This window comes from Piliocolobus tephrosceles, chromosome 11, assembly GCF_002776525.5.
Source record: "Piliocolobus tephrosceles isolate RC106 chromosome 11, ASM277652v3, whole genome shotgun sequence".
In the NCBI taxonomy this organism is placed as follows: Eukaryota; Metazoa; Chordata; class Mammalia; order Primates; family Cercopithecidae; genus Piliocolobus; species Piliocolobus tephrosceles.
The window spans coordinates 72,876,573-72,904,226 of record NC_045444.1 but is presented as its reverse complement, the minus strand read 5'-3'; the positions used below and the strand labels follow the sequence as shown (position 1 = coordinate 72,904,226).

Genomic DNA, 27,654 nt, shown 5'->3' with positions numbered 1-27,654 from the left:
AAACGGACAACTATGCCTTCGGCCGCCAGCTTCCAAGTCGGCCAGATGATTATTAAAGACACGCCTCAGTCAACGGCGTCGCTTCAAAATGCAGGGGAGGCTGGGGCGAGTTGCGAAATCCACGCCATCCCGCACCTCTGTCGCCCGCTTTTCTTCTGCGCAAGGCACGCCGGGACAGCGCGGAGCCCAACCACCGTCACCAAGGCAACCAGCCTGCACGCCGTTGTCTTGGAGACCGGCTGGCACCTTAGTGAGCCGAGCAGAGGGGCCGCCTCCGCCCGCACCTAGCCAGGATGCTTCGTCGAGGCTATAAGGCCTCTGAAAGGCGAAGACACTTGAGCGAGAGGCTCAGCTGGCACCAAGACCAGGCACTGAGTAGCAGCATATACCTCCTACGAGAGATGGGCCCCACTGGCTTCCTGCTGAGGGAGGAAGAGCCGGAATACATGGATTTCCGAGTAACTACCGCCTCTACCGCCCCTACTTCGCCACCATCCCCGCCCACCGTGTTCCCCTCCTAGCATACCCAATGTGCATAGCCACCATCACAATCCCTGCGGATACTTGCTGCCTCACCCCCCGAAAGCGTCTCCCCGCGAGTGTTCCAGACCCTAAAAGACGTGCAAATTACAGAAGGAAATAGTATTTGGAGGTTAAGACTTCAAACTCCAACTCTTGTAAAAGATGATGGCTCTTGATCTTTAGGCTTGAAAATGTCAGAGGCTTTATATGAATATCTGGTTTGCATTACATGTGTTCTTGGATCCGTTGTTAGTGGTCTTTAGTCATGTAAATCAAACGAAATGAAAATTCTACAATCTGCTAGCATACTGTAAATATTTTTTAAATAAATAAATAGGTTTCCCTTTACTTTTTGCTCACTCTGAAATCATATGAAGGCTCTATTAAAGGATGGTTTAAATGGCAATACCTTGGAAAGGTATTAATGAATAAAAATTCAAGTTTGCTGAAAGACCACAGATGTTTCATATTTGCATATTCCACCCTTAACCACTCAAAAATCAGCCACTGCACTACCTCCTAGGAGTTGACTTATAAAATTTTACGTTAATGCCATGCAGTTTAAGAGTTGAATGCAATTTACTAGTCTGTGCTTATTTAAAGCATATTTTTTACTTTGATGCTTCAATACTTACTGTATTTGATTGTTTTAGCCACACTAGTCTTGGTGAATAAATTTTGTCCTCTTGAATAAATAAATTCACCGACTCAAATGCACCAAACAAAAATCCAAAATGAGCTGCCTTACAAAAGTGCTTAGCTCCACCCCAAAGGAGAATTTTTTTACAGTAAGGAATTTATGGGTTGATTTTTGCTTTTTTTCTCTTTTGACTTTGGAAATTAGATTTATTTTCACCTGCTTAACGGCAGGTCACTTTAAAACCATCTTAATTTGTTAATTTGCTAACAAAGACAAATAATGAAATGAAAAATCAGCCTAGAGCCTGGTATCAAGAGTTAAGATTCTCCGATAGAATCTATTCAACCTTTTTGAATCACCTAAACTAAATTACCTCTTCAAATCTCTTTTATTAACTCAGTTTTGCTCTCTCAAATTTTACTGATCTTTTTATGCATTTTTCTTTTAAAGGTTTTTCTAGGAAATCCTCATGTTTGTAACTGTTCCACATTTTTGAAAGGAGGGGAACTTTGTAAGCATATCTGCTGGTAAGTGATTTTTCAATGAAGATCTTCCACAAAAGAGCATCTTGGTGTGTTACATATTTTGCCTTTTTCATGGTTTGAATAACAACAAAATTAAAGAAATTTGGTGCTTGGGGAATATAAAGTTAAAATGGTCGTAGCTTACCAATAAAATTTTCAGTATTTCATTTTATTCTGAAAACTGAATAACGTTTAAATTGGGAAACATTTTATAATGTTAATGCTTTTAAATAGAAAAAATCAATTTTAGATTCTCATGTACGAATGTGAAATCTAACTATAAAACAGGGGGGAAAATCCTGATCTTATCACTGATGATAATTATGTGGTTCATTTGAGATATTGCTGTGCTTCAACAAATTGTGTTTCCAAAATCACATTTTCTTGAATATCAAATGTTCCATTTTCTACATGTATACATAGGTTGAAAGTATTCACCTTTTCCGTATTGGCCTATGGCAGTCAAGTTGCAAAATATTTTCCTTTTCAATTAACATTTGACTATGAAGCACTTTTAAATTTTTCATTTATTTTTATATATTTAGGGGGTACAAGTTCAGGTTTCTTACATGCATATATTGCATAATGGTGAAGTCTGGACTTTTAGTGTACTAATCACCCCAATACTGAACATTGTACCTATTAAGTGATTTTTCAGCCTCTACTCCCTTCCCACCCTCCCAGTTTTTATAGTTTCTGATGTCTTATTTCACTCTATATGTCCATATGACCCATTGTTTAGCTTTCACTTACAACTGAGAACATACAGTATTTGACTTTCTATTTCTGAATTATTTAACTTAGGATAATGGCCTCCAGTCCCATCCATGCGGCTACAAAAGACATGATTTCATTAATTTTTATGGCTGAGTTGTATTATATTTATATACATATACACACACACACACACATACACACATTTTATTAATGTGGTATATTTATATACCACGTTTTATGTATCCAGCCCACCATTATGGATCCTTACATTGATTCCACATCTTTGCTGTTGTGAATAGTGCTGTGATAAACATATGAGTTCAGGTATCTTTTCAATATAATTATTTCTTGCCCTGTAGACGTATACCCAGGAATAGGATTGCTGAGTCGTGGTAGTTCTATTTTTAGCTTTCTGAGGAATCTCCATACTGTTTTTCATAAAGGTTGAACTAATTTACATTCCTAGCAACAGTATATAAGCATTCCCCTTTCTCCAGGTCCTTATCGACATTTGTTGTTTTTGGACTTTTTAATAATAGTCATTATGACATGTATAAGATGCTATCTCATTGTGGTTATAATTTCCATTTCTCTGATGATTAGTGATGTTGAGCATTTTATTATATGTTTATTGGCCACTTGTATATCTTCTTTTGAAAAATGTCTATTGATGTCCTTTGCCCACTTTTTAATGAGGTTATTAGGTTTTATCTTGTTGAGTTATTTCAGTTCTTATAAATTCAGGATGTTAGCCTTTTGTCAAATACATAGTTTGTAAATGTTTCTTACCATTCTTTAGGTTGTCTGTTTACTCTGTTGATTGTTTCATTTGCTGTGCAGAAGCTTTATAGTTTAAGTCCATCAAACTATTTTTCTTTTTGTTGTGTTTGCTTATGAAGACTTGATCATAAATTCTTTGCCCAGGCCAATGTCTGGAAGAGTTTCCTAGTTTTTCTTCAATTTTCCAAGTTTTTTGTAGTTTACAGTCTCACATTTAGGTCTTTAATCCATCTTGAGTTAATTTTTGTATATGGTGAAAGCTATGAGTCCACTTTCCTTCTTCTGCATATGGCTAGCCAATTTTCCTAGCACCATTTATTGAATAGGATGTCATTTCGCTAGTGTCTAATTTCGTTGACTTTAACTATAAATCTTTGAAGATAGAAGTAGAACTCCATTGAAGATTATGTCTATTAAATCTGAAATTTTTCCTCTAGTGTCAGAATCTATTTGTAGGGTAATTAACCTCTAGAAAAGAAAAAAAAAAAAAACCTTTAATTTAAATACAAATCAACTCCTTTTGTTTTGCCTACCTATACTCATACTAATAAATTATTAATATTATTTTAATTTATTTGATAGTTAACATGAAAAAATAAGAAATTAAGAAAAGATTATGACTTTCACATTTCTAGCGCTTGTCTTTACAAGTAAAAAACATTATATAGCCGGGCGCGGTGGCTCAAGCCTGTAATCCCAGCACTTTGGGAGGCCGAGACGGGCGGATCACGAGGTCAGGAGATCGAGACCATCCTGGCTAACACGGTGAAACCCCATCTTTACTAAAAATACAAAAAACTAGCCGGGCGAGGTGGCGGGCGCCTGTAGTCCCAGTTACTCTGGAGGGTGAGGCAGGAGAATGGCGTAAACCCGGGAGGCGGAGCTTGCAGTGAGCTGAGATCCGGCCACTGCACTCCAGCCTGGGCGACAGAGCGAGACTCCGTCTCAAAAAAAAAAAAAATTATATAATTATTTCTAATGTTTTTACTTATTTTGCTCTTTTATTTTAATCAGTTTTTATTAAGCATCTAGTAACACAAGTTATTTACTCTAGTTGACATAAAGATAAAATATGGTCCTTTCACAACTTACAATTTGGTATCATGATTATATTTAAAATAGGGTTTTTTCCATTTTCATTTTATGTCAGGGGAAGGGTATTCTCTTTTATTATATAACTCATGTTGTACAATATTGTAACCATCAAGTAAATGGAAATACAATCAGTGTTTCACATACTAAAGTATATATAGTATCATTGAATAATAATTTAATAGGTATTTCCCACTTTTTAAAAAAAGTTGCATTCCATTTTAACTGGTAAAATTTTTAAATATTTTTTTCTATCATGTGTTAAAGCGGTGTATGTAGGAAAACAGCCATTTGGTACACCATCCAGAAAATTATTCCATTTCCAGAGAAATTTAAGGCAGTATCATAAATACCTAAATCCCCTCTTTATCCTTTCCCTGTGAATAACTGTATGTCATAAGAAATAAGTGGACTCTGTCTGACAAATCTCTTGACACCAGCTGTCATTTGTTTTCACTAATCATACTTTTTTCACATATGCTTATTTTAAAATATAAGCTTAGCAACTATTATAAGAGAAAATTGATGAGTTTTAAGTTTATTCATAACACTTCCCATAATATAAATCTTATAATTCAGTTTCTATTCTAAATATTTTTAAATGTCTTTTGAGTTTATGTCAAAAATAAATGTCTCAATTTTTTTTCTACTTGTGAATGTTAGGGTCTTGTTGAAAAAATTCAGGCTTCCAAGGAACCATGAATGTAAGTTTGGGGTTTGGGTTTTTTGTTTTTATTTTACTAATTTAAAGTTAAAAAAATAAGAATTTTTTTATTTAACATTTTCTAAATTTAGATGGTTATTCTTCTAGGGAATCTGGTAACTATCAGTAGCTCAGCTTCTTAAACTTAAGACACTTGGAACATTTTTCATCTTAAAAAAATGTAACTTTACATGTCATTTTCAAATTCATAGGCACTTAATAAAAACAAATATGAAACAATGGCCAATTATTAAATAGAAAAACATTTATGTATTCTAAGAAAAGGTTACAGTGGTTTCTGTGTCTAAAATTATTTTAATTGTGAGAAAAACAGCGAATGTGATTTTTTTAGATCCCAGAAATAGACTGTTGGTATGGAACATTGTTTTATTCAAAAATGTTTGCTGAATGAAATTTTTTTGCAAAACAAAAGCAGAGTAAAATGTAGTTTTTAAGTGAGTTCTTAAATTGAGTTTAGAGTCAGTTATATATTTATATAAGTTTAAATTACAGAGTTCTCAAAAATAAGAGAGAAAGAAAAATAATTGCAATACAGGTCACTTAAATTTGTACATTTTATAATAAAGATACTGTCATTGTGAAAGGGTTAACTGCAGTTAAGGAATTGTTTGACCTATACTAGACCCATCTGAGAACTGCATTTCTAAAAGTATTAATAAATTTTCTGATATTAATGAATAATTAAAGTGATAATTAGTTTTTTATTTTTTTCTATTCCAAAAGGATTTGTTTTATTTAGGCAAGTTTATTTCCCCCTAGCTATTATAGAATTACAATCACAGTAGACTTATTTTTAAAATTATCCCAGATAATAAATTACCATTAGTGTTTCACAGGGATTTTTCTCTTTTTTCACTCTACATATTTTTTTAGAAATGTCCCCCATTTTCCATGCCTCCAACTGTTAACTCTGTACGGTGATTCCCAGTCTTACCAGCAGACCAATATTTCCAGTTGCCTTCTGGGGCAGCTCAATTTGGAGGTCCCATGGGCATCTTAAATACTGACTTCTCCATCTGTGCTCCGCTCTTAGATTCCCTACCTCACATAGTGGCTTTCCTTTTTATTTTCTCTTCAAAGCTATAAACCTTGATATTCTCTCTGATTTTTTCTCTCTCATTCTCTTCTGCCATATATCTACCCATACCACAAATCCTGCTTGTTTTACATCCTACATATTTCTCAAGTGTTTCTATTTCTCCATACTCATTCTTACCTTTGTTCCACTTTCCTCAGCCCTTAGTACCATTCTAAGTAGCCTCCTTGTTTCCAATGCCTGCACTTTACACTTTGTCTTTCACCCTCCAGATAAACAGATTCTTTCTAAAATGTCAGCCTCTTCTTAATCCTCTCTCTCAGTCCCTTCATGCATGATGACTAGGTTGTATGATTTTATATATATTGTTTTCTTTTTGACTTCTCCATTGTATTCACTGAAGTTAAATGTTGACTTTTCTCCAAAGTCTTATTCTCTACACTATTCTTCCATATCATTTTCACAAACTTCGATACTGAGGCTGTCCAATAGAAATATAACATACATATGTAATTTTCTTTTTCTTTTTCTTTTTTTTTTTTTTTTTTGAGACGGGGTCTCGCTCTGTCGCCCAGGCTGGAGTGCAGTGGCCGGATCTCAGCTCACTGCAAGCTCCGCCTCCCAGGTTTACACCATTCTCCTGCCTCAGTCTCCCGAGTAGCTGGGACTACAGGTGCCCACCACCTTGCCCGGCTAGTTTTTTTTTTTTTTTTTGTATTTTTTAGTAGAGACCGGGTTTCACTGTGTTAACCAGGGTGGTCTCGATCTCCTGACCTCGTGATCCGCCCGTCTCGGCCTCCCAAAGTGCTGGGATTACAGGCTTGAGCCACCGCGCCCGGCCCCGTATGTAATTTTCTAGTAGCCATATTAAAAGACGTAAAAAGAAACAGGGAAGTAATTTTAATATGTATTTTAACTTAACCCAGTACATCAAAATATTATTGTATCAACATGTAATCAATATAAAAGTTATCAGCTATTTTACTTTTTTTATACTAAGTCTTCAAAATCTAGCATGTCTGTTATACTTACAGTGGATCTCAACTCTGACACTATATTTTCAATGGAAATATTTGATCTGTATATAGACTTCGTCAAACTTTTCAGTTGAAAAATAGATTAACATATCCAAATTGTTACATACTTATACATTTTTCTTTAACTATAGATTATCAGCTTTAAGTTAAAAACTAAATTTTTAATTTAACAAAATTTAAAATTTGTTTTGTCAGTCACACTCGTCAAATTTCAAGTACACAATAGCTACCTATGGCTAATGGCTACAATATTCAACAGTGTAGTTCTACCCAATTAAATTCAACAAATATTTATTGTACCACATATTAGCCAGGAGCTCTGCTGGGTGCTTTTTATAAATTGAAAAATATGTATTGCTAGCATATGAATGTTTTTCATCTGCAAACACAGCAATTTTGTATTGATCAATTTAATATTTTACATTGTATTATTATTCTTTGCACTTATTGAAGACAGCAACCATTCAGTCTACAGTAGGGAATTTTTTAATGTTTAAAATTAATCCTATATAATTTGAGAATTTATACTTCCTTCTGAAATAAAGATTTTTTATATCTTTTGTATTTAAAATAAATTTTAATTAGTAAACATTGAGAAAATCTCATGTGTACAAAATACTAGAGAGTGTAATAATATTCAAAGAAAGTAAGTCTTAGTGATCTTAGAATTTATCATTTAAATTAAAGCTAGAATAAACATATATGAAAAATAAAGAAAACTATAAATAACTACTCCTTAGGATTATGTGTAGTATTTAAATAAGTGTGGAGGGAATGTTACTTGTAATGGAAGAGGAATGTTTTGAACATCGTTCAGAGATTCTTTTCTAAAAGGAATCTGGAAGCAATTATCTACATTCCAGTGTTGCATATAAGAAATCTGAGACTCTCTTTTCTTTTCAAAGACCGACAAAAAATGATTATGTGGGAATTTTATTATGAAAAATGTTAATTTTTGAACGCCAAACATTCTTTTTTTCACAAACATTTTCCCAACAAAAGCTAGATTTACCACCTGATAGTTCCTTTTAAATACAATAACTAGTGAATACTATCTGTTCTTTCTGGAATTAAATATTTATGAATAAAATTAAAACTTCATTAAAGGAAATTTTTCTAAATTCCCACCAGAAAGATGTAAACTTTTTATTTTCTATTGTCCATTTATGATTTTATATATATCATAAAACAGCCTAATATTCTGTCAGAATGATGTTTTCTGCTTTTATCAGACATTGTTACTTTTTTTTTTTTTATGATTTTTTTTTTTTGAGATGGAGTCTCGCTCTGTCGCCCAGGCTGGAGCGCAGTGGCAAGATCTTGGCTCACTTCAAGCTCCGCCTCCCGGGTTTACGCCATTCTCCTACCTCAGCCTTCTGAGTAGCTGGCACTACAGGCGCCCGCCACCACACCTGGCTAATTTTTTTGTATTTTTTTTTTTTTCTTAGTAGAAACGGGGTTTCGCCGTGTTAGCCAGGATGGTCTCGATCTCCTGACGACCTCGTAATTCGCCCTCCTCAGCCTCCCAAAGTGCTGGGGTTACAGGCGTGAGCCACAGTGCCTGGCTACTTTATATTTTCAATGCTATATAATCTCTGCTATATAATGACTTTCATTAAAAGTCATCAAAGGCTAGCTAATATTTCACTAAATATGGTATATTATAAGCAATTTAACTTTCTTCCATTATTAAGCATTTATTTCTAACTACTTGTTATATTCTTTGTATATGAAGCTTTTTGTTCTTTTCAACTATTTCCTTAGCCTAAAGTCTTATTGTGTTTTGGAGTAGAAGTGTTAATATTTTTATGTCTTCTCCTCATATGTACTGCCAAATATGTTGTCAGAATACTTTTGCTGATTTACAGTGATTTCAGCAATATGTCAATTTCTTTAAGTTTTATTTGTTTTTTGGATTCCTGTTTTTGGCACATTTTAACTGTAGTACTTAAGCATACTACAGCATATTTAAGAAATATGAAAATAGGCCGGGCGCGGTGGCTCAAGCCTGTAATCCCAGAACTTTGGGAGGCCGAGGAGGGCGGATCACGAGGTCAGGAGATCGAGACCATCCTGGCGAACACGGTGAAACCCCGTCTCTACTAAAAAATACAAAAAACTAGCCAGGCGCGGTGGCGGGCGCCTGTAGTCCCAGCTACTCGGGAGGCTGAGGCAGGAGAATGGCGTAAACCCGGGAGGCGGAGCTTGCAGTGAGCTGAGATCCGGCCACTGCACTCCAGTCTGGGCGACAGAGCGAGACTCTGCCTCAAAAAACAAAAAAAAAAAAAAAAAAATGAAAATAGAGACACATAGAAATATTTTTCCATGTTAGTAATATTTCTATAATTTTGGAAAGAAAGACAGCCACGCAAAGGAGGAAAATACCAGATACAAGGTTCATAGTAATCTATCCATGCCTGGTAAATGAAATAAGAAAAGAGTTTCTATTCTCTGGTATATTTATTTATACCAGAGGATAAATAAATTTTAGGAAGATCTAAAATGTCTTCAAATACTTTTTTTATTATACTTTAAGTTCTAGGGTAAGAAATAACATAAGACAAACAAATCATAACATTTATGATAGTGTTTATTCAGTCAGTTTTATTTAGTGTCTGTGCTTTATTCTTACTTCAACTCATTTGCCTTTGATGCAAATAAAATTGAACATCTTCCACTGCCTTGTTTACTATTTGTGTTTTACGTGAATTGTATTTTGGCTATTTATTAGGATAAAACTGCAAACATTTCTTAATTATTATAAGCATTACTTTTTTCAAATGTTTTTCTAATCTGCTATAAATTTTTCTCTATGACTTTATTCAATTTTGTTATACATATGAATTTTTGTGTTATTAAATCGGATCATCTGTTCTTTTCATGTTTATTGTTTTGACCCTTTAAAAATTGTCTTTCTTCCATAGTATCAATAGTTCTTTGGAGTTTTTTTTTCTGCTCTTTTTATCATTTTTGTTCTTCATTATATAATAGCATCAGTGTGTAGTTGTTTTGGTATAAGTTGGAGGTTGGTATTTGGTTTGAGTTAATTTTCTCCATATTGCCACCCAGTTATCTCAGTAACAGTTATTAGATAATACTTCTTTTGGTCTTTGTTTAACAATGTTTATTATTTAGAGCATCTCATATATTATTACATTTATTACTTGTACAACACATTGTGACGTCAGTTTAGATTAGCTGCCTTGCTCTTCTCTTTCAAAATATTCCTGTATAATCTTATGCATTAATTTTTCCAAATTCACTTTAGAAGAGTTTGTTTCTTCCTTTTATTTTCCAGTTCACATTTTACCACACAGAACAGTTTGTTGCCAACTTCTTTTATGAAATTTTATTCTTCAGTATTTCTGCTGACCCAGTGCATCTTTATTCCCCAAAGCACAATATTTTGTTATTTATTTTTCTCTCCTTTTTTAGAGAGCAGATGTTGCTGTGTCTCTGTGACAAATAGCCCTTCTTCCCCAAAGTAATGGTTAATTAATGTATGATGCCCTCCCACAGTCCGCTTGCCATTCCACCTCAGACAGGGAGCCGCGATTTCTGTATTGAAATGTAACTGTGATGTTTTCAGTGTTTTTAGTGTTTAGTTGGGGGGTCTTTCCAGAAAAACAGAGCATTTTATTATCTTGGAAATAATTTTTAATTCATATATAGTAAAAAGATACATAAAATGAATAGAAAGCAGGGGACCGATAACAACTAGCATTTAAATTATGACATGTTCAGGAGTAGGAGAGGGAAGGGGGAAGCAGCAGAGATGGGCCAAGGAATAAAGAATCTAGGATTCCCTGATCAAAACTATAGGCACTTAGAATATCATTCCCTTAAGGACTGCAGAATGGAGAAAATTCAGAACTCAAAACATGCACATGCTAATGGTGCAGGCAATATAGTAACTAATAGATTGTCCTGAGAACCACTGACCAAATCTGTTGAGGATGAGGCTAATGAGACACTCTTTTGTAGGTACGCAAAACAGAAACAGAAAATATTTACAATTAGTTAAGTCTTGCTCTTCCATTATTTTTTAATTCACTTATTCATCTAACAAATCATTACAGTATCTCAGATATCAGTTTCCTCCTTATGTATTCATGTCCTATTTATTTTAATATTCTTATATGTTCATAAAATATTGTTTATGGACAAGTGAACAACTCAAAGTATAAGACATGATTGTAACACCAATCCAAGGATGAGCACTATCATATTCAAGTGCACTGTTTGCATTGACTCTTTTTTAGTAACAGGAAAAAAAAATTTTTATATTTTTTCATATGACTCTTGTGACATTTTGGCTCTGAAAAAAATGTAAAGAAGTGGTCAATGTCAGTGTGATAATTCAATCAAAACTGTCTCTCTGATATTTGAAAGAAAATTCTAACTTTCAGCATAAGTTGTTACCTCTCTGTAGCTCCAATTTTGTGACTGAATTTTAATACTTGGGATTTTTCACTAGCTGCTTTACAACTGGGTCTTGGAGAAAGAGAGATAAGTGACTTGCTTCGGGGGATACATCGAGTTCAAACTCCCCAACCAGGAACAAATGACCACAATGAACATGTTGAAGAAGATGGGTACATTAAACAGAAGGAAATTGATTCCGAGGATATCTGCTCTATTTGTCAAGAGCTACTTTTAGAGAAAAAGCTTCCTGTCACCTTTTGCAGGTGATGTATTTTTTCTTTGGATTCTTAAAACTAATTAAAAATTCTAAAACATATTTGTGATTTATTACCTTAGGAGACTTGATAGGGAAAAAATAGACAACTTTACCTACCGCTAATTTATACTTAATTAAATTCCTTTGTTTCCTAATACACACACACATATACTATATATTTTTATATATAGTACATATATTTACATATAATATATATTATATATGTTAGGAAACAACATATATATGTGTGTGTATATATGTTGTGAGCTAAATATATGCTCTTACTCTAAATCTTTCTGAGCTACACTACAAGGGTAAAAATTGAAGCATAATTCCACAATTATTCCTCCTCCTACCTTAAGTAACAGGAGTAGAGTAATTTCTCTGTTTTTATTTTATACACATGAATAAATGTTATGGCTTATTATAGTTATAAAGACTTCTCTGGAAGTAAAGATTATTTTACTTTGAAATTACAAAAATTATTTTCAGTTTTTCAAAATTATATCTTTAAACCTAAATAATTCAATTTTCACATATGCACAAATGTTTACTGAGAGTCTAATGTTCATACTTTTCTTCACAGCACTATAAGGTTGGACTTGAAAAATTGGCCATTGCTCTCTTTTTCTCCTGATCATTCTTTTTTCTTCTGATAATTTAACAAAACTTTTGTACACACTGTAGTTGTTCATATGTCTGCTTCTATTGCATATTGTAAAATTATTAACTGCTTTCCAAAATAGTATTTCTCTCAGCAGCTATTTCTTTGGTACTACCATGTACTATGTGACTTCTGGAAAAGTATGGTGGCACCCCTGCTCTCAGTGAAGCATTTTATTAAAATAATTATTATTATTATTTTCCTTTGTGTTAAGCCTATATTCATTCTCACTTTACAAATGAAAATATTTTAATGTTGCAAAATCTTTCACCATTTCATTGCAATAAAGGAAAATTGAAGTTTGGAATTCTGATGTATTAAAGATGATAGATTACTAGAGTGAGTGAGTGTGTGTGTGTATGTAATCAAGCTATAGCTGAAAATCAGTTCAGAATCTATTTTTATGTGGAATAAAGATGGTAGCACAGGAAATTTTACTTATATAAATATATATGTAATATATATATATATATATATATATACAATGGATATATAAAACTGCTCTATACAAATGATAAACTTGAATTTTTATCTCTCATAGGTTTGGCTGTGGCAATAGTATTCATATAAAATGCATGAAAATCTTAGCTAATTATCAGAGTACATCAAACACTTCCATGTTGAAATGTCCTCTGTGCAGGAAAGAGTTTGCACCATTAAAACTTATTTTGGAGGAGTTCAAAAACTCTAGCAAACTTGTAACTTCAGCAGAGAAAGAGAGACTGGACAAACACCTTGGAATTCCCTGTAATAACTGCAAACAATTTCCAATTGAGGGGAAGTGTTATAAGTAAGTGTTCTCTGTAAACTATAAGCATGTGTTCTTTTTATTTTTTTACATCAGGAAACTTTGAGCATTAGAGCACCCATTCTATAGCCTCTCTCTTCCTGCATATACTGTTTGACTTGTGTGACAACTGCTTATTTAGGACTTACAGACTGACCTCTATCTCAGTTCAGCATCTCAGGAACTCCAATCATTTTATTTTCTTCTGTGCAAGGGTATTGTTTTGAGCTCTGGTCTAGATTGGGTCTGAAGTAGCACCCCATCCCAGAAGCTCTGGACACAGGATAGGTGGCTTTAGCCTAGATGAGTTTCCAAGCTCAGAGCCTTGCTGGATCTCTCACCATCTGTAACTTTATTTGAACTACCTTTGAGGGCAGTTCCAAAAATTCCAAAGATTGGGCCAGAGGGACATTGACTAGATTGACTGAATATTTAATCCAGTCCTCCCTACTCCAAATTGCAATGAGTACAGGTTTTACTTTTTTTCATATCTTATACTGAAACAACAACTACAAAAACATAGTAATTATTAGAGCAAACAGTTTTCACTGTGAGTAACCCCCAAACTTTCCCACAATTCTCACGATAAAACATAAATTAATTGCTATGCCTAGGAAATTGTATTTTCTTAATTAAAATTTTAAGTTAACAGTACATTAATAAGAAAACATTATTTCAATCTTTGTTACATTTTTTGAAATGCATCAGTTTATTTTTCAGCCTTCTTGAATTACATTATCATGAGCCCAATTTAAATTATATATATATTAAAACTCATAAAGCCATAAAACATTATCACATCCAATAGCAAATTATACCTATCTCCTTTGAATTTAGTTTTGTTTTCTGTATGTGTTACACAGAGGAAAGTTAATTATTCACAAAAGTGTTTGCTGGAAAATGGCTGGCCTCAGAAGGCTCCTAGGGAGGACTCTAACTTGGGGAGGAAGTACAGAATGTTTACAAACTTTTAGCAAGAGGTATTTAGCTAGGTTCAGGAATGTTGTTTAAAGAGGATTCCAGGAAAAGGAAGGACTTGATCTTATTAGCAGCTGTCATATGGGCAATTTAAATTTTCTCAAGAGGGGTGGATAGCACCAGTGAGGGAGGGGCTGATGTCACATGTGAAAGAGGGGGCTGGGACATGTGGGGGAACAAGGACATGTGAGGGCCACAGTATAAAATTCTCAGTGCTTACAATCAATGTTCCCCAAATGGTTTACATACAACTTTAGTATAAATCTTGCTTTTAGGTATGTTGTTGATGACAGTACACTCCTGTCACTCAGAGCTTTCTGACTGCTTTTTCTGTCCTTGGGCATTATTCTTCCTACTAAGTAAACACATGACCCACTATCCTGCCGATTGCCCACTAGTGACCCTACACTCTCCTTTGAGAATCTTTTCTTGTCTCATAACTTCTCCTCTAGGGATCTTGCTAACAATTGCTCATCTCTGTCTCCATTCTCTTTTATAAATTAAAGAATGCATTTTCAATGTTTGTGACTCCATCCATCTTCCATTCCCTCGAGTACTGACATTTCAGTCATCAGTCTGAAAAACTATTTCCATTTCTTTTAGGAACACATTGAGTAGGAGACAAGATTAACTAGAAAGTTTCTTCATTCCTTCATTAGAATTTCAGAACTTAACTACTTCATCTTTTAAGAGGTTAATTGCAAAATTACTAGATATATGTTAAAATACAGAGATGCTTAACTTTTTTTTAGCCCAACATACTTTGATGTATTGAATAAATGGCACCATTTCTTCAACCCATTGCTGTTAATTATTAAAATCTTCCCTGTATGTACAAAGAGTAATAATGAATAAATTAGCATTTGCTTCTTTTAAGATGTCTGAGGAACATATTTTCTTAAATTTCTCATGGCAATAATCTTCTAAATATTTGATAACTTGAATAATAAGTTTACTTGATTACTGCTCAGAATATTTTCAGTTTGGTAAATTATGCTGCAAGTAATTTAAAATCCTCTGCTTGTGACAAAATTTTTATAAACAATATAACTTTTAGATTGGGCTTTTATGGAAAGTGGTTTTTTTTTTTTGACTTGTCAATAGTTTTTACTGAGATCTTTTATGTTTACCTTTTTCCATTCTGTGGGAAAGAAAGAATATAATTTTTATTTTCAAGAAGTATGCTGCCAACTCTAACTCTGGCACTCATGAAACAACTGGAAAGCAGCACTGGATAATCAAATGACAGAGTATCTAATAGACTGTAGATCCTATAAGAATGTAGAGAAAGAGGTAAATGAAAGCTAAGGTAGTCTGAGAAGGCATCATGGAAGGGGCATGTGGTGGACAAAATAATAGACTTCCTAAAACGTCCACATCCTTATGCCCAGAACTTATATGTCATAGAGGAATTAAGGTTGCACAGGAAATTAAGGTTTCTAATCACGGACCTTGAAATAAAGAGGTTATCCTGGATTGCTTGAATAAGCCTTCTGTAATCATATAGGTTCTTAAAAGTAGAAGAGGGAGGCAAGAAAGTCAGAGGGAAATGTGATTGTGGAAGAAAGGCAGAGAGATGCTACTTTGTTTGTTTTGAAATGGTCACAAGCTAATAAATGTGGGCAGCCTCTAGAACAGCAGTCCTCAAACATTTTGGCACCAGCGACCAGTTTTGTGGAAGACAATTTTTCTACAGGGGTTATTGGGGGATGGTTTCAGGATGAGACTGTTCCACCTCAGACCATCAGGTACTAGATTTTCATAAGGAGCACACAACCTAGATCTCTCATGTGCACAGTTCACAATAGGGTTGACACTCCTATGAGAATCTGATGCCACCGCTGATCTGACAGAAGGTGGAGATTTGCTCTCCCACAATTCAGCTCCTGCTGTATGTCCCAGTTCCAAACAGGCCACAGACCAGGTCAGCGCCTGGGGTTGGGGACCCCTGCTCTAGAAGATGGAAAGAGCAAGGAAATAGATTCTCCCCTAGAGCCCCCTAAAAGTAACACGGCCCTGCCAACCCGTTGGTTTTAGCACACTGAAACTCATCTCAGACTTCTATCCTATGGAAGAGTAAGATAATACATTTGTGCAGTTTAAGCTAAGTTTGTAGCAAATTTTTACAGCAGCGACAGGAAACTAATACACAGTGTGACTTGAGATGATCCTTGTCATGTTTGAATTGTTCCCAGGAAGTTTTGGTCTGAATTTTTCACCCAAAACCATCACAATAATAGGATGTTTTTTCTTGCGTGTTTTGATGTTTTGTATTTTTAGGTGTACCGAGTGCATAGAATATCACTTATGCCAGGAATGTTTTGATAGCTGCTGCCATCTTTCCCACACGTTTACATTTCGTGAGGTACAGTATCCATCTTGAATCTAAAACGGTGTTTCTATTTGTCCTGTTGTAGAGCTAAGTCAGTCTAAGAATAAGAAGAATAACAACACTGTGGAACAGAGCTGATTGGTTTTTAATACAAACCTAAAGCTATATTTTTAGGAGAACTCTTTTTCATAAGGATGCACAAAGCAACCAGTTCTTACACTGGTAACTTATAAAATCTAACATGATAAGAAACATCTGATGACATTATGAATAAATTTTTGGAACAGAAAATATAGCCATGAAACTTGAATATTAGTTTTTAAAAAGCTGTCAACATTACAAATTGTCTTATAATGAAAAGCCAAAACATTTATGATTTTCTCTTAAATTTTCTTACATAAACAATAATGAAACATGGAATTTTACTGGGATAATTTAAATCGTACACTTTAAAAGTATCTCCTGATGTTGAATAATATTACTACTTTCTGCTTACCAGACAAGATAAAATAAAACATACACAATTATTGTTATTTTTTACCTTAGAAAGTAATGCCATTATAGTAGCTGTGCAATAGCATGAGACTCACTAACAATTTGTAAATACTTTAACGTGTTGAAAAATAATATATATGTTTAAAAATATTGTGTATTGGCCGGGCGCAGTGGCCCACACCTGTAATCCCAGCACATTGGGAGGCCGAGGTGGGCGGATCATGAGGTCAAGAGATAGAGACCATCCTGGCTAACACGGTGAAACCCCGTCTCTACTAAAAATACAAAAAATTAGCCAGGCATGGTGGCGGGCACCTGTAGTCCCAGCTACTCGGGAGGCTGAGGCAGGAATGGCATGAACCCGGGGGTAGAGCTTGCAGTGAGCCGAGAATGTGCCACTGCACTCCAGCCTGGGTGACAGAATAAGACTCCATCTCAAAAAAAAAAAATAATTGTGTATTATTCACATTATTGATATGCAACCTACTAATTTTTATCCACAAAATGAAAATATCCATGACTTTGCAAAGTAACATCTACTTTTCACCTATTACAGAAAAGAAACCAAAAATGGAGATCACTAGAAAAAAGAACAGATGAAGCTGTAAAATACATAGATACTAAAAATGAGATAGAAGAAAAGATGTCACATTTTCAAGAAAAGCAAGAGTGAGATTCCCAGTAAAATTTATATTTCTTGTATGACCGAATCTTTGAATAACTTTTCAATTTGAATAAGTTGTATTTATTCTCCTATTTATTATTTAATTATTATTAAGCATTTAGATACTAGGTGGCATTGTACCATCCAGTTGAAGAGTAAGGCTGTAGAGTCAGACTGCTTGAATCCAATCATAGTTCAACCACACATTGTCTATGTGACTTGTGGACTAGTTACTTCACTTCTATCTGCCACATTTTCCTCATCTTTAAAATGGGAGTAATTGTTAAAACCAATCTTGTAGGAATTTTGTGAGTATGAAATGAGTTAATACACACAATAAATATTCAAATAATGTCATCTATTATTTTTAATTTGACCAGAAACTATACTAGATACTAGGGATACAGTGGTTTCCTCAGTAATCAAATGATCAACGTAAATGTAAAATTGAAACTGACATCAGTTATGTTTAAATAAAAGCAGATTCAAATATGTTTGAAATTTGCCTTTGAAATAATTGGCCTCTGGGGGAAGAGGTCTCCAGACCTTTTGCAGTAGTCCTGTTCAATTACAGAAAATTTAGGCTGGGCGCCGTGGCTCAAGCCTGTAATCCTAGCACTTTGGTAGACCAAAGCAGGTGGATCACCTGAGGTCAGGAGTTCAAGACTACCCTGGACAACATGGTGAAACCATGTCTCTACTAAAAAAATACAAAAAAAAAAAAAAAAAAAAAAAAATTAGTGGAGAGTTGTGGCACATACCTGTAATCCCAGCTACTTGGGAGGCTGAGGCAGGAGAATTGCTTGAACCTGGGAGCCAGAGGTTGCAGTGAGACGAAATGGCAACACTGTACTCCAACCTAGGCAACAGAATGAGACTCTATCTCAAAAATAGAAAGAAAGAAAGAAAATGTGGCCTGTCGTATAATATTAAGAGATTATGTACCTTATGAAACACATAGAAAAGAGACAACTTTTAAAGGATGGGATTAAATAGAAACTAAAAATACTTTCAGTGAATCAACTAAACAAAAAATGTGCTTGTTCTCACTAAATACACACACACACACACACATACATATAATACACCCATACCCCCACACACGTGCACATACACACTATCCAAACTTCAGTTGATATATAGCCCATGCCCATGGGTACTGCACACACGTTGGAGACCAGAGCTCTTGTGGGGCATCAAATGAGCCTACACAAAGGCTTTGCAACTCCATTTTCCCTGCACAGGTATCACACTTCATCCTGTTAGAATGCTAAGTTGTATAACTAATGGTTGGACTTAGGAGATATTGGGGGACAGGGAATTCAGAAGGAGAACATTAGGGGAAGAAGTACATTTTAGGCAGAGAAAATGGAATAAATAAAGAGAATTTGAGGATAAGAAACAGTAGGTAACAACCTTAAAAGAGTACTAAAAATATACATTTTCATTGAAATTAGATGACCCTGGTAAGAGCAATTTCTTTAATATGGTGGGGATATATCTGCAGAGTAATGAGAAGTACAAACTTTTCTGAAGAATATATTTGAACTTTGTTCTGAACGACTTTTGAATGATAGGAATGTATCTGACCTTTTAACCAAACTTTTTTTTTCTCTTAAAGATTTGTTGTATCTGTTTTACCAGTTGCAATGGCATCAAATAGCAGTTAATTCATAGGATATCATCTTAGTTATGTCAGTCAGTATTTTTGGTACAAAAAATGGAGTTGATACTTTTAGAGTTACATTAACATAGTCTAACAATATGGAAGTGGTAAGAATATACCCCAAACGAAAACAAATTTCCTTATCTCTTATGATGTACCAATTTACTATAGTAGCCTGGAATATTTAATGTGGCTTACTATACACTTCACTTCCTACCAGAAGACAGAGTGAATTGGGTTGTATTTTTCTAAACAGTTGCCTAAGTGTTGACTCAGACTAAAATATTATAATTTGAGTATATGGTCTGATTTTATTGACCTTAAAGTGCAACTCAAACTCAAAAATTTTGGGTTAGCGTTTTTCTTTGATATGACTACTTAAAACTTTTTTTTTTTTAAGGTGAAGTCTCACTGTCGTCCAGGCTGGAGTACAGTGGCGTGATCTTGGCTCACTGCAACCTCTACCTCCTGGGTCCAAGGGACACTCCTGCCACAGCCTCTTGAGTAGCTGGGATTACAGGCACCCACTACCATGCCTAGCTAATTTTTCTGTATTTTTATTAGAGATGGGGTTTCACCATGTTGGCCAGGCTGGTCTCAAACTCCTGACCTCAGGTAATGCACCCACCTCAGTCTCCCAAAGTGCTGGGATTACAGGTGTGAGCCACCGCACCTAGCCAAAAACTTTGTTCTTTGTGAAGTTGGATCCATATTGTTCAGGATCAATAAAATAGATCTTTTAACTTTATAATATATGAGATTGATTATCTTTAGTTCAAGAAAACCTAGGATTCATTGCATTATTTATATAGAGACTACTTACCTGTGCTATTGATCATTTCCTGATCTATAATAACATGTAAACACTCATGTCTCTTCTTCTCATTCAGCCAAGTTTACACACCAAAACACGTTGTAAGATCATTGCCTCTCCAACTGATTACTAAGAATAGTAAGCTTCTTGCTCCAGGCTACCAGTGTCTACTTTGTCTGAAGGCATTTCATCTTGGTCAACATACAAGATTGCTACCATGTACTCACAAGGTAAAAGTCACATCATTTTAGTTTTACTTTCCCTGTAGGGTCAATTTTCACAAATGAAGTGACAATTTAAGTCTGTCCTTTTACTTTTGAGTTGTACTCTGTACAGAGGTGTTCACATTGCACAGCACATATAGAAAAAACTGCCACAGAGACTATTGAGAAGGCAGCTTTCTCCCTGAGGATATGTTTATACTGATTAGTACTCATTTCTGTATATACTATCTAGGAAAGATAAAATGGTACTTTAAGTTAGATTCCTTTATCTACTTTAGTTATCTGTAGAAAGAAAAAGGTTATAGAATACTAATATTTTGCTATGTATTTTTATGAGTCTTAAGATGAAACAGAAATGCCTAAGTTGACAATTATTATTTCATATGAACTCACTAGAATCAGGATAATACTACTTGATCACTATATAATTGATAAGCAACTACATAGTGGTTGATAACCAACTTTTTTTCTGAAATAAAGTTGCTTCAGTAAATAAACAAAGCTTCAGTAATAAAGTTTTAGAGTCATCCTTACTTAAAATGGCTAATTGTTTTATTTCCAAAAATGTAATTTGTTATTTTATATTTTACTGTTATCAGATCCATTTTCAAGCCCAGTTGGTTATGACTTTTAAAATAATTTTCATTAGAAATAATTAGCAGTGAAATTAATAGCTTTAAGTAGAGAATTTTTAACAAAATTATGAGTGCTATCCATAAAAGGCTTCGCATTTTAATATAGAAAATGGAAATCAGTCCCTACATCAGTTATATTTAGAAATGAATTTCTTCAAAATATTTTCATGAAACTTGATAAATAATTATTTTTCAATTTTGCTAAATATTTTAAATTATACAATTCTGAAACTGGGGGAAATTTACTTGAATAATATTATAAACAAGATTAGTATAGTTCTGATTAGCTTATCTTTTTTTAAAGTTTCACAGGAAATGTATTGACAATTGGTTATTCCACAAGTGCAATTCGTGCCCTATTGATGGACAAGTTATATATAACCCTTTAACTTGGAAAAATTCAGCAGTGAATGGACAAGCACATCAATCTGTTTCAAACAGAGACATCATTCATCTATCAAAGCAGAAAGAGCCAGATCTTTTTATTCCTGGTACTGGATTAGTCTTAAAACAAAATAGACTTGGAATTTTACCTAGCATACCTCAGTGTAATTTTGATAAATGGAATACACCTCAAAGCCCAAAAGATGCCTGTGAGAATATACCAATAGACAATCTATGCTCTATCCAATTAGATAATTCAAATTCAAGAAAATTAACCTATGAATATAAAATTAGCCAACATTTTCCCAGATATCTTCAAGATTTACCCATGGTATCATTTGGGAAAATACCATCTCAAACATTTCTTCCCCCTATTGTTCATAAGAATATCGTATGTCCCACTGCAATGGAAAGTCCATGCATCAGTGGAAAATACCACACTAGTCAAAGCCGGATGACCAAAGGCTGTACATGTAATAACCACAACCTAAAGAAGACTCCTGGCACTAAAATAAGAGAGGACAATAAGAGATCAACTGTACTTCCAGAGGATTTCAATCTTATTGTCAATTGGAGCACAGCTAAACTTAGTTTGTCTAAAAGGTATAATAACTGTATGGGGGAAATTACACGAAAATGTAGTCATCTGTCAAGACAGCCTGTGTCTCACTCTGTAAATACAAAAGGTACTGAGCTATCTTTAATAATAGAAGGAGTTCAATTGTGAAAAAGTATTTTTATTTACTATTAGAAAATATTTGAATGTTGAGCATAAAAAATGTTTTATATAGAACATAAAAAGCACATATAGTCTTGACAAATGTATATAAAATTCTCTCTTGGAATTTGCCTACTTACCTATAAACAGCTCACTACACTTAAAGGAAATGATTCTATTACTTATACGACTTATAGCATTAGGTGTCTTCATGAGTATATTCAGGATGTTATAAATAATGAATAATTTTTAGAGTCTTTATCTTATTTTATTCTGATGTTAGCAATGTTTTACTTAAATTAAGGAAATAGAGTTTTCCTACTTTGAGTCACTGTTTTCAAATATTTTTTATGGTAGCATATAACATGCAGGGATTACTTCCCGGTACTTCTGTATTTTTTGCATTTTTCTTGCACTAGTAATTACCACAAACCGATAAAAAAAAAAAAAAAAACTTGAAAAACTCCATAAAGGAGTTTTCTTATACATGAAATGAAAATAAAATGAAATACTATCAGCTATGTCACATTTATAATGGTCTTACTGTTTTATTTTCAAGAAACTTATATAAGTACTTCCAAATTTCTTAATACAATCACTATTATTGAAGGATCTGTAATTTTAAATCTGCTCTATTTTCAAAGTAACCATTGTTTCAAAATGTTCATTTGAAAAAATATAACCCTTAGATTTTTATTTTAAATTATATGGCTCAGTTTATTTTCAAATGTTTTTAAAATTATTGATGATATATTGATTTGTATTATCTGTCACAAGGAAAAAATATCACATGATAATTTTTATCATGGTAATAATGTAATACATAGGTCTATGAAACAAATCTTGAAGATATCAAGCAAAATTCTCTGAAAAGAGTATTTGCATTTAAAGAAGTGATTAAATTGAGGTTAATCATAAACAAAGTAGTTAATAAAATGTAGTTCAGAAACAGTAACTGAGAGTTAATTATAATATGAGCTGCATTTGAAAACTGAATGAAAGTTTGTCTTGCTTCTGACATACAAATGGATGGTCAAATAAATTTGTCAGCAATTCAGAATTTTATCAGCCTATTTGTCTTGAAAGAGAGAGCTAAGGAAACTGCAAAATAATTTTCCAGTTAATAAAATATTGTTTATGTTCCCATAGATATTTCACCTTTCTTATTTATTTTATAATTTTTTTTTCATGAACTTATATTTTAAGTACCAGGGTACATGTGCAGGATGTGCAGGTTTGTTACACAGGTAAATATGTGCTGTGGTGGTTTGCTGCACAGATCAACCCATCACCTAGGTACTAAGCCCAGCATCCATTAGCTATTCTTTCTGATGCTCTCCTTCCCTCTGCCCCCAAGACAGGCCCCATTGTGTGTTGTTCCCCACCAGGTGTCCATGTGTTCTCATCATTCAGCTCTCACTTATGAATGAGAACATGCAGTGTTTGGTTTTCTGTTCCTGTGTTAATTTCCTGAGGATAATGGCTTCTGGCTTCATTCATGTCCCTGCAAAGGACATGATCTCATTCCTTTTTATGGCTGCATAGTATTCTATGATGTATAAGTACCACATTTTCTTTATCCAGTCTATCATTGATGGGCATTTGAGTTGATTCTGAAATCAACCAATTGCGGTTGTGAATAGTGCACAATGAACATTCATGTGCATGTATCTTTATAATAGAATGATTTATATTCCTTTGCATATATACCCAGTAATGGAATTGCTGAGTCAAATGGTATTTTTGCTTCTAGATCTTTGAGGAATCACCACAATATCTTCCACAATGGTTGAACTAATTTACACTCCTACCAACAGTGTAAAAGCATTTCCTTTTCTCCACAACCTCGCCAGCATCTGTTGTTTCCTGACCTTTTAATAATCATCATTCTGACTGGCATGAGATGGTATCTCATCGTGGTTATGATTTGCATTTCTCTAATGATCAGTGATGTTGAGCTTTCTTTCATATGTATCAGCCACATGAATGTCTTCTTTTGAGAAGTGTCTGTTCGTGTCCTTTGCCGACTTTTTAATGGGATTTTTTCTTATAAATTTGTTTAAGTTCCTTGTAGACTCTAGATATTAGACCTTTGTCAGATAGATAGATTGCAAAAATTTTCTCCCATTCTATAGGTTGTCTGTTCACTCTGATGATAGTTGCTTTTGCTGTGTAGAAGCTCTTTAGTTTAATTACATCCCATTTGTCAATTTTTGCTTTTGTTGCAGTTGCTTTCAGTGTTTTCATTATTAAATCGCTGCCCATGTCTATGTCCTGAATGGTATTGCCTAGGGTTTCTTCTAGGGTTTTTATGGTTTTAGGTTTTATGTTTAAGTATTTAATTCATCTTGAGTTAACTTTTGTAGAAGGTGTAAGGAAAGGATCCAGCTTCAATTTTTTGCATATTGCTATCTAGTTCTCCCAACCCCACTTATTAGATAGGGAATCCTTTCCCCATTGTTTGTTTCTCACTCTTCTTTTTAAAAGAACCCTTCAAAACAGATAGACACTCTTTTAGGAAAAAAATAGATATAGGACTATCAACAGTAAAAAAGTTGGAATGCTAGTTGAGATAATGCCATAAAATTCATGTTTTAGTTACGAGAAAGATATAATATGGATACTATTCTTGCACTAGTCAAACTGGTTAATGAATATTTAGCAATTTTAATTTTATTGTTGCAGTAATATACAATATACCAAATATTCATGATTATAAAAGGAGAGTAGAAATTAGCTAATACAGTAATGATTCCTTGACCACATAAGCAAGCTTTGCTCAGAGTTGGCGTTGTAAAATAGTTGACTCAACAAGGATAAGTTAAATAATTTTTTGATTTTTTAATTAGGCAAAATAAATTGCACAAAACTTGTCTGGTTTCTAAGAACAAAATTTATCTTATTTGTGAGAAAGAGAAAATGGACTGAGATCAGCTTAAAACATACTTTTGGGCAGTGGTGAATAATATGACAGGCTGGTTTAGAGCCTAGAAGAGGAGAAATTGAAATATTGTAGGCAAGTAAGTCTAGGGTAAAGCCATGTGGATGAACATATGGGAGAAGGCACTGCCAAAAGCTGTCCTTTGGAAAAATTTTTTCTCGCCACTGTCTTTTCAGGTCAGTCTGGGCAATGCGTCTCCCATCTACCATAAGGAGAGATAGAGAATATTTGACAAATTAAAGAAACATTTAGAAGGTGATCAGTAAGGAAAAGAAAAGCAAGTCTAAAAATGCTTTTTGTGTTAGGTGTTACTTGTGCTCACCAATAATGTCTGGCTCCTTTCCAGGCATTTGAGAAACTCCAATTTCCAGCATCATTGGAGTTAGGCAGATTTGGGGACTAACTCTGACCAATGGCAGTTGCCATCCATTTTCAGATTGCACCCACATACCCAGATGACCCATCCAGAAACCAAGCCCAAGTCTTTTCCTTCTGTGTAAGCTTGTTGCAGACATGAGCCAAAGGAGGGGCAGTGTCCAACACTGGTGGATTACATGGGAGTCTGGGCTCTCTGCTCAAGCATCTTAACTTCTGATATTGTTCATGCTTACATCTGGACTTACCAATTCTGTATTATGATGGATTGCTGCCAGCTCTGTGAGGCAATGGATCTATCTGACAGACCCCAGTTGCTGACGGGCATTTGCAGATAATCAATCAATTGGTATCCCATGGTCAGGTGCCCCATCTCCACCAGGGCATGCCATGAGTTGTTTTTCAAAGGTATATTGCATAGCCTTGTTCTAAAACTTCAGGTACATACATGTAATTCTCCATATTGGGCTTTCCAGAAGCTCCAAACGTCATCTTTACCTACCACCAATACCTCTAATACCATAGAGTCTACCAGGTTGCATGGGCCAGGCAGTAGAACTGCTTATACCACTGTCTAGACTTGCAGCCCAGCCAAGTTTTTCCTGTTATGGGTCCCTCCAAATCTGACAGCCATTGGTATTATCCAGCATATGGGCCACAGCAGTAATCCCATGTGTAGAATAATGCAATATGCCACCCATATAACTCAAAGATGTTGAACTTCTTCTTTTTTGTGGTGAGAAGTAAAAGATGTGATCAGTTGTCTTTTATTTGAGAATGAATATCCTGGTATGTCCCCATTCATAGGAACCCTATAATTTTAATAATGTGAAGGCCCCTGAATCTTTGTAGGGTTTATCTTCCATTCTGTATAGCACTTGTGTCTTAACGAGGATTATGGTAACAACTTCTTGCCCATCTGGCCCAATTAACATAACAGCATTGATGTAGTAAATCAATGTACTCTTCTGCAAGATGTTCAAATAATTTGGAGGACAGGAGAGTTGACATAGTCCTAGGTCAAAACTGCAAATATATAATATTGCCTATTCTGTGTGAACAAGAGCCCTTTCTGACCTTAGCAGAATAGAATACATTCACCATATTAATGGATTTACATCATGTACCTGAGAACATAATGATCTCCTGTAGCAAAATACCACATCCAGTATGGCTGCTGCAATTGGGATTACAATTTCATTGAGTTTGCAGTAGTCTGCTTTCATCTTCCAGAATCTTTCCAGTTTTTGCAAGGGCCATACGGGTGAATTGATGGAGATTTAATACAGACCAACAACTCTGCATCTTCTAGATTCTTAAGAGAGTGGCACTAATTTTCACCATCCACTTAGGGATGTGATATTGGTTTTGATTTATTATATTTGCTGAATTTGTGTAACAATTTTAAAGACTTACACTTTCCCCCTCTTCTATGATTATCTTTATGCCGCCTGCCAAGAACCCAATGTGAGGCTTGTAGCAATTACTTAGTATGTTATTCTCAATTATACTTTCAGGGACTAGGGAAATAACCACTAAAGAGATCTGAAGAAACAGTGGGCCCAAAATAGCCAGATGTTTCCCAGGATTCCATTTACTATCTGGTCTCTATATGGCCCCACTCTAGAGGGGGCATAATGATGCTTCAAGTCTTGAGTATGACTGTCATTTCTGACTGTGTCCAACAAACCTTAAATGTTTGGCTGTCCCCCTTTTAATGCATGGCACTAGGGTGACCAACTCAGTTTGCTTGGGAGATTTCTAATTTTAAAACAAGAGTCTCATGTTCCGAGATATCCCTCAGTTCTGGGCAAATCTGGATGGCCAATTATTAAAAAAATTATCCAAGTAAATGACTTTTGTGGAAGAAGTGGGAAATGCATTTTTAAGTATATTGCTATAGTATTTCGATTTCCTTCCTGCTGGAGTCTTAGCCTCCTCAGTTAGTGGGTTCTGGGTCTGAAAATTACCTCAGGTCCAGCAACTTGGCACTAGATTATGACTCTTAACCAGTGCAGTTGCCTTTGGTCTCCTGGTCATTCATCCTTGATTTCTTCTGACAGCGCAAGCTGGAGTACCTTTGTTGTAGTCCCATCTGTTTTGCCCCTAGTGACAATTTGTTTAATAAACTATTTCCATCTCTGTGCGTCAGGCCTCCTGGCTGCTACTCTGACCCTGCCACTTATTACAATAATTGCATTCACTTAGATTTGCAGTTAAGTAG

General features: G+C 34.6%; 1 protein-coding gene across 1 annotated transcript; it reads left to right on the top strand.

Annotated features, from left to right (window-relative positions):
* The first annotated feature begins 237 nt into the window (after positions 1-237).
* ZSWIM2 (zinc finger SWIM-type containing 2) lies at positions 238-22,279 on the top strand. The gene is made up of 9 exons (XM_023212465.1): positions 238-458; positions 1,613-1,689; positions 4,939-4,979; positions 11,550-11,760; positions 12,959-13,207; positions 16,463-16,547; positions 17,566-17,678; positions 20,230-20,383; positions 21,317-22,279. The coding sequence occupies exons 1-9, from the start codon at positions 294-296 to the stop codon at positions 22,121-22,123; spliced, it is 1,902 nt and encodes a 633-aa protein (XP_023068233.1). The 5' UTR covers positions 238-293; the 3' UTR covers positions 22,124-22,279.
* The last annotated feature ends 5,375 nt before the right edge of the window (positions 22,280-27,654 follow it).